The following is an 8,831-nucleotide window of genomic DNA, read 5'->3' on the forward strand; positions in this document are numbered from 1 at the left end:
CATAATAACAACACTGCTAAAAAAAAAAAAAACACTTTTAAACACAATTCAAATTTGACGTATAAATGTATTATACACTTGTAATGTATGTATGTATATATATATATATATATATATATATATATATATATATATGTATATATTACAAGTTGTATATACATTTATATGTATAGATCTCGTCTTTCCAAATGCTTATAAGAGGGCGTATCTTATTGATCTCTGTTAATTGCAATGCATTGAAGACTAGTGCTGTCCAACTACGCATGTGTATGAGTATGAATAAATAGATGCTTTAATCAGATTTTGAATTCTCAACAAAGCTTGGATGGCTACAGATTCTTTAACATTCAACATTTATTTATATATATATATATTTATAGAATTACCACAAGACGTTTTATAGTTTATCTCCATTATATATATATATATATATATATATATATATATATATATACACTGAAAACTGTACACTGAAAAACAACAATGTTGTACGAAACGATGTCTGAATGTTTGTTAAGACCCAACATAGGTAAGCAAAATCTAAATGGAAAAGCAAGGTAAACAGCCAGAGAGAAAATAAAAACATCACCAACATTTTGGCCTTTAAATGACTTTTTTTTTTATTTAACTTCGTATGTTACAGTATTTCAAAATTTACATAAGAAAAACTTCCCTTGCAAAGGATTAACTTTGAAATAAAATTCAGTATATACTGTACTTCATAGTTTAAAAGTTATTTGAGGCGATTTAGCATCAACTTCCCTCTTCCAGGAAACATAATTTTGTAGTTTCCCGAAATATATTGTAAATATTCGCTTAGTTTCTTAAAAACTAACCAGGAATATGCACAAAAACCCATTTTTATGTGCGTTTACACTGTTGTTTATGAGGGGCCTAAGCAACAATATCCTAGGACAGGTCTCTGCAGAACAGTCCATTCCAATTTAGCTTTAATATCCTTCATAAATAATTCTTTACACTTGCATTTTGGTTAATCAGGAGTTTGTTTCCAGCTGATTATTACCACAAGAGTAGTGACGATGTAGCTTGATGATTAAGATGCTTGCCTTCCAACTCCATGGTCCTGGGTTCAAATCATGTGACTAAAACACATCTCCACTCCCTAAGCCTAATTATGAGACTTGGACCATAAAGCATCACATTATTTCATGTATTTTAAAGAAGGCCCTGAGTATCAGCCGACCTTTTAGGACACGCTGGAAGGGTCACCCTCTATAAATATGGTTTAAAAAAAGGTCAAATATCACAGAGATGAGACTGGCTTAAAGGCCAACTGAACTAGTGTGTGTAAACTGGGTAAAACAAAATAAGCAAACAAAAAAGTTTTAAAATAATATTACAAGTGAGATGGAATACATTTTATTTATTGTCTCTCTAAAGCCTTGTAAACACTATATGGCCATATTTAGGTGTTCATCATCATGCCCATATAAGGGCACATCACATTAATTTGTTACATAAAATTTAATAGTGTGGACAGAGCTTTAGTGTTATGATTGCATTATTGACCATTTGAGGGCGCTGCAGTGCCACTTTCATTTCTATGAGATTAGCACATGGAACTGTTATATATCTAGGTATAATTATAACAGGCAATGTTAATTACTGATAAGTTTACCATCACAATAACAATGTAGTTTATCAGATACAAACAATGACGTACCTAGGTGGTGCCCCACCTCACACTGAGAATATCTGATGCTACAGTTTACAAATCCCCCCCACCTATTAAACACACCATTAGATACAAATGTCTGCAAAGCCTTAAATAAGATTTAAAACAATCGTGACAAATAGGTGACGCTTTTCTTGAGAAGGCCCTTTTGTCTATTGCGTGACAAACGTGTACTGTACTGTTAACAATTAATCTAACAAGACAGACCTACATAATATAATTGAATGAAAAACTGAAATAGATAAAATGATATATCTTTATCAATATAATAAATAATAATATTGATATTGAAAACATAATTAGAGTTAATTTTTTTGTGTACAGTAGGGCATACAAAACTAGAATGGTAACCACAGGTAGAGTATTGACCATAAACCATAAATAATTTTTTTTTTTATTTTTGAATATTTTCTTCACCCATCAACTCTCATCTCGTTGTCGAATTTTACGGGAACCGGCATTGAATTTGCGTTTTTTGAAGCCGATATTTACAGCGGCCTCACTATCAGTAGGCTCTAAAGATTTCACAGTCTTTTCTTTAAATTGTAGTTTTTCTCTGGCTTGATTTTCTGCAGCCTTTGGTCTGTACATGCTTGTGGTATAGTTGGCACTCTCAGGCAGCTGCAGGTCGACTGGGTCTTCATTTCTGAAGGTGAAGAATGTCAATGAAAATCAGCAGGAAAATTCAGCTTAGAAGATGAGAAAGTTAGAGCAAAGTGTCATACAAGAAAAACGCAAGCAAGAGGAGCATTAGACAATTTTTAACTCGGCCCTCCCCTATTGATGCACTAACTAGCCATTGTCTTTTTAACTTTCAATTATAATGTACACCAGTGTGGGGTGTGTGGATCCATTGCAACAGCTGGGTAGGGTCTATGTGCTGTGCAAAGCACTGACACCCCCCACCCCCAAGGGAGAGTGGTATAGTTAATCAATAAAATCAATACTTATTTTGTTTAGGAATCATGCAGCACTTTCAATAACATTTCCTTTTCTCTCTCCCTTCTTCCTTCTTTCTTTTCTCAACTTCTCTATTTTCTGGTAAAGGGGAAGGGGCTCTAGCCCCATGACCCCAGAATCCCCCAATGTCGCTTAAATAATCATTTACCTGACTTCAACTGTCTGCCACTGTCCATATGCATCACCAGCTGCTTTTCTTTTTTCTCCTTTGTTCAAATCGTCGCCATCATTTTCATTCTTTGTTGTATCCTAATCAGGAATAAAATTTATCAATAATACAATAATATTGTAATAATATATAAAAATATATTTTTGAGCATCACTCAGACAATAATGAAACATTTATAGTGGAGTACATACACTCATGCATAGTACATCAAATTAAAGCACTTGAAAAATTTTAACAAATACAACAATTTTTAATATTTCATTACTTCTGGAGCTGGAGGGCAGTTTACTACATAATACTTTTCTCACACAGGGCTAATCAGTAGACAATAAAACATCATCTCCTATTATGATAAAATTAGAATATGCAATACATGCTATCCATTACCCAATGCAAAGGAGACTACACATTATTTTTTCATTTCAGAATATATTGCATGGAAAGGTTCATAAATAGAAAAGACAAGCATTGCGAACCTATATTCAATGAAGACTTTAAACAAAGGAAATATTAAGGAGAGGAGAGGTTAAGTATGTTAATGGCACGTCTTAATGCCTTAGGTGGGAAAACAAGTACTAAGTAATTTGTTCCATGTCAATCATGGCAGCCAATCAATGACATAGAGCAGAGGCGGATCCAGAAATATCCAAAAAGGGGGGACCGGAAGGGGGGAGGGGTGCCGAAAGTTGGGCCGATTGAGACAACACTGTCGTGGGGGTCCGGGGCATGCCCCCGCGAATTTTTGGGTTCTAGACGCCCAAACATAACATTTGAGGCATTCTGGGCTATCATTTTTTTCTTCGTCTCTCTTTTTTTTTTTTCTTTTTTTTACCTCCCAAAATCCACCCCTGTAGAGCTCTGGATTTCAATAGTTCAACACACATGAATTAATATTTAATGACATCATAATAACTATATATTGTTTGATTCAATGTTATACATATTAACCACAACACAGATACATCAGTTGTATGAGAGGATCATCTGGCTGGACTGAATCTGTGATATACCAGGCTTTCGTAGTCTAGTGATATTGGAAGTCGCTTTGATAGTAAGAGTTTACACGTTCAATATCGGCTGGACGCACTTTCCATACAACTGATAACGTCCTTTTTGTTGAAGGCTATGCTTGATACGATTATAACATCATTTTGTCCAATATTTGAGAGATGATTCTACCATTTATCTACTTGTTTTTAATACACAGATATATAAATTCAGATTCAGATTTCAGGATTTTTTTTATTCACATCAACTAGCAGCAAAAACTGAATTGTGAGAAGTTTTCAATTAAAAATGCAATACAGTGGATTAAATAAACATCTTAAAGTTAAATAAACATAAAAACCTCTTAAAATACTGGAATTGCAGGAATGATTTTCGTGATATAAGAGTGACTAACAAAACCCAAACTGAACTATTATTTTAGGGTAGTAAAATTACAATGTGATTATTATTATATTGTTCTTATTACTGTAATTTTCACCAGTATCATTATCACTATATTATTATCCTAATTAGAAATAAAATATATCAATGTGACAATAATTATATCATTATTAAAATGTAATAATATAACAGTATATTATTCAGCAACATTCAGACAATAAGGGAACATTTCAAACTGTTTCTGGTTTCAATAATTTTTTTTTTCCTTTTTGAACTTTCTGGAAGGACGCCATGAACGTTTTCTTTAAAACAGATACCGGTGCTTTATAATTTTTCAATATTATTATTATAATCAACAATTATATGTAAATTGAATTATGGTAAAAAATAACCTAAAAGAAATATAAAAGCCGAAAACTCCAAACTGCTCTGATAAATAATTTTTAAACTGACCGTTGATTCCTCTTCAACATCCTGGTCTTCCTTACGAACATAATTTGCCGGGGTTTCCCAAGTAGTATCTTAACACAAGAAAAAAAGACAATAGAATATTTATATGCAGAAAAAAAATTAATATGTTTAATAATGGAACCATGGCAAATGGTTTGAAAGGCTGTAACTAAACCTAAGTACAACTAAAAGAGTAAACCAAAATTCTCAGAGTAATTGTATACTATTACAATATTATACGTCTTTTCAACCATGCTTGTTATACCAATGGCCGAAAACACAAGTATGATAATTGTATGATGAATAATTTATAATGTATATATAATGTATATATGATTAGTATTAAGCCTGGATTTACATATACAAATGTTATCCTTATGTGCCTAACAACTCACAATTCTTAACTACTAGACAGACTAAAAACTAAGTAAATAAATGCTAAATAATTGCTTGTTATATAATTATTGGTATTTAAATAAAATAAATCTAAGCACCAAGATAGATTATTTATTTTATTATTAAACTAATGAACAATAATTGACTTACTCATAGTTACTGTATTCCAGTAATATGTGTACCCTTCTTCACTCGTTGCTTCCATCCATGTTCCGACTTCCTCTTTTTCGTTATCAATTCTTTCTGCTTTTTCTTTCTCTTTAACTTTTTTCTGCTCTTCTTTTTCATCCTTTTTAGCTTGATCTTATGAGGTAAATTGGATTTTAAATGATGTACTTAATTACTTTAATTTAATTTACTCTTATTAATAATTAATTTTTCTTTAATTTGTCAGTGTATAATTACTAATGTCCATTTTCTGGTCTGTTCTTCAATGCTGCAGCTGATTCAATATTAATAATATTATTAATAATAATAATAATAATAATAATAATAATAATAAGATAAGATAAGATAATAATAATAATAATAATAATAATAATAATAATAATAATAATATTAATAATAATAATAATAATAATAACACAGTATTACTGTATTGTGTCTGGTTTATTAATGATCAAAACAGTTCTACAACAATACTGTAAAAATAATAATGATATTGATAAAAATAACACAATAATAATGACAATAAATATTAACACCACAACAACAATAATAATTCTGTCATGTGCATTTAGCCAAGGCCTCTACAGTATGTCTACGCATTATCAAGCATCTAGAGAACCTGTGCCTGGGTTAGATATTATGAGAAATAAGCGTGGGAAATATTTTATGAAGAATGAGTAATCTGAAAATTGCCATTCAAGCCTAAAGGGTTCAAGAATTTAGAACTACTCATAACCACTTCAATCATCAAAGTAATCATACCATATTTACAGGTCATTGTTCTATGTTCATTCTGTTATGATAATTTCCATTAAGCTAATATAGTAATAGGAATTAATAAGCAGCTAATAATATCAGTTGAAAAGCACTTCATTACTTACTTTGAAGGAATTCAGTTTCTGAAGAAGGTACAGATGTTGGTGTGTACCTTCTTCGGAAGGTACATATGTTGGCTTGATTTTTTTCACAATAATTTACAGTATTAGCATTCCAATTTAACTTATTATCTAAAGCCATCCCTAAGTATTTATGTTTTTTAATGGTTTCTATTGCTTTGTCATATATCATAATATCACCAGTTACAAATTTTCTTCAAAATAAAAAAATTCTTTTGTTTTGTCAGGATTTAAAATAGGAACTTGTTTTTACACGATGATTCAAACGACCTAAAGATATCAAAATATTATTTTGGCATTCTACGAATAGCGTAACAATAACATATACAAACCTTGTAACTGTTTTTGCTTAAACTGGGCAGCAACTTCAATACCATACTGACTGGCTAGGGAAGGATCATTTTTAACATCTTTCTCAAATGCTTTCAGAGCAGCCTAAAAAAAGAGGGGCAGACAACAGCATCAGAGAACATGCACTGAAATATAGAGTTGGTGTGGAGCTGTATTTCTTTAGTCAAGAGAAGTATTCTTTACATGATGTATAATTGCACCAAACATACCGCCTCAATTGCAGCCAAAGAACTTTTGGCTGATTCTTCCTCCTTGTATCGCTGTAAGCCTTTTTTCCTGAGTTCGTCAATCCTTTTTTCAACATTTTCTTTGTGTTTCTTCCCTCTTTCGTGGAAATCTACACTCTAACAATTTTAAAGTAAAAAGGTGGTGAGCATCTTACTGCTTGTTTGTTTGTAGTATTTATTGCTACGTCATAAAACAACAGCACATTTATAAGCGAGACAAGCATATATCTTAAATATTATAATTGACATTTACAAAATAAACAAAAATGACATAGCAGATGACAGAACTTTATGCTGGAATGCTTGTTTCAGAAGGGGTCCTCAATTTTTTTTAGAATAAAAACAATATTAAAAATAAATTAACTAATATAATAATAATAATAATAATAATAATAATAATAATAATAATAATAATAATAATAATAATAATAATAATGAAGATAATAATATAGCAAATCTTACTGCTTTATTGTCTGCTATCCAGCATTTGCAAAAGTCACAGAATTTCTTTGGTTGCGATTTCCAAAAGGTTGCCCTAGATAAAATTAGACAAGACAAATGTCAGCGTCGGTAACAGTATCTAATTTCTAAAGCCCTGTCGAGCTATCAAATTTTACTTGACAAAACATGTGACATGCCTAAATATGGTCATGATGACATCACATCATGACCATATATAGGCACATCATGACTATATATGGGCATACAACAGTTTTTTGTCTGGGCAGGGCTTAATATAAGTAAGCACACGCTAGTTGTTTAAAGTGCACATTGACCTTCAATTCATTACAAAATATGGAAGCCTTCAAAATTGTTGTTCATAAAAATTGAGGGTTATGATTCTGTACCCATTGTTTTTGTTATTGTATTAAACTAGTGTATAAGGATATCTCTATGGTTCACTACAAACCAAAATATATCCTGCATGCAAAAATTTGGCCTAGAAATCCGTCTGCGCATTTCTGAAAATTTGAGGGTTGTAATTCTGTTCCCACTGTTTTTGTTATTGTATTAAACTAGTGTATAAGGATATTTCTATGGTTCACTACAAACCAAAATATATCCTCTGTGCAAAAATTTGGCCTAGAAATCCGTCTGCGAATTTCTGAAAATACGGGCCAATTTCGTGCAGATTTTTGTTGAAAATTAAGCTTTGACCAAATCTTAATATAACCAATGCAATTATGCAGCAATTACGATTCTGTGTACCTACTTTCCTAGCGATTCCCACGCAAATTTAAGCTGATTTTTTAGATATCCTACACAAAATTAAAAAACCTTATATTATAGTATGAAGTACAAACAGTGGCATCAACCAGTCTACTTACTGGTTACTTTCAATTGCAAGTCACTAAAAAAAAGGACAAAAATATATTAAATACACATGGCCTAGGGTCTAGTAGTAGGAGGCCTAGCTAGGCCTCCTTTCCTAGGCCTAGCCCTAGAAAGCTAAAGCCTATATAAAATACTTACATGATTGTAGCTGCAATAAAATACACAGAGAGCCAAAAGACAATCCTATAAAATTTAAAATAAAAAATGCACTATTTTAATCACGGAAATGTAAAAATCCGTCTTGATGGGACTCTGGTCTGAGTGAGAAGTCGAGGCCTATCTTTATACTGTGGCTAGCTACTGTGACTGTCTGTACTAGCTAGGCTAGGCCTAGCCTGGCCTATCTGGGCTGGTGGGGCCAAGGCTAGATTAGGCCTAAGCCTAGTTGTAGTAGTAGGCCCAAGGCTTGAGAGACCAGGCAGCTCAGTCGTAATGACGTCTTTGATGTAAATAATATATGACATCTTTTAGGCTAGGCCTTTTTTAAAAATGATTATGTCTTTTGAGTTCATGGAATGACTTCCTAGCTAAGGTTATAACATTATTTTTCTCCTCACCTCTTCTTCCCTCACTTCCGTCGTCAGTCGCGCCGCCGTCAACTTGTTTTCGTCGCACCAAAACTTCGTCGTATCTATTTTACCTTCCATAAACTCATCGATGATTGGGTAATATTTTTTTAGTAATAAATGACATTATCAAGGATTATGTTAAAGAAAATTTGGCATAATAAAATTATAATATGTATAGTATTCCATATTTGTTAGTTTGTTAGAGTATTTGATATTTTTAGCATT

General features: G+C 31.9%; 1 protein-coding gene across 1 annotated transcript; it reads right to left on the reverse strand.

Annotated features, from left to right (window-relative positions):
* Window positions 1-1,369: 1,369 nt before the first annotated feature.
* On the reverse strand, window positions 1,370-8,669 carry LOC117108155 (WW domain-binding protein 4-like). Its single transcript, XM_033250113.1, has 9 exons — window positions 8,595-8,669; window positions 8,176-8,220; window positions 7,165-7,237; window positions 6,685-6,819; window positions 6,457-6,559; window positions 5,211-5,363; window positions 4,668-4,735; window positions 2,805-2,905; window positions 1,370-2,342 (listed from the first exon to the last, which is right to left on the reverse strand). Coding segments are annotated over exons 2-9 (861 nt in total). The 5' UTR covers window positions 8,178-8,220; window positions 8,595-8,669; the 3' UTR covers window positions 1,370-2,116.
* Between the last annotated feature and the right edge of the window lie 162 nt (window positions 8,670-8,831).

Source organism: Anneissia japonica, unplaced genomic scaffold (genome assembly GCF_011630105.1).
Source record: "Anneissia japonica isolate Jap-2015-1 unplaced genomic scaffold, ASM1163010v1 scaffold288284_len1145801_cov181, whole genome shotgun sequence".
Lineage (NCBI taxonomy): Eukaryota > Metazoa > Echinodermata > Crinoidea > Comatulida > Comatulidae > Anneissia > Anneissia japonica.

Bases quoted from the DNA above. Each gene is read 5' to 3' on its own strand.
- LOC117108155 (XM_033250113.1), bottom strand. The intron at 6,560-6,684 runs GTATGTTTGGTG...CTCTTTTTTTAG, and splicing joins CTTTGGCTGCAATTGAGGCG to GCTGCTCTGAAAGCATTTGA. The intron at 4,736-5,210 runs GTAAGTCAATTA...TCTTGTGTTAAG, and splicing joins CTGGAATACAGTAACTATGA to ATACTACTTGGGAAACCCCG.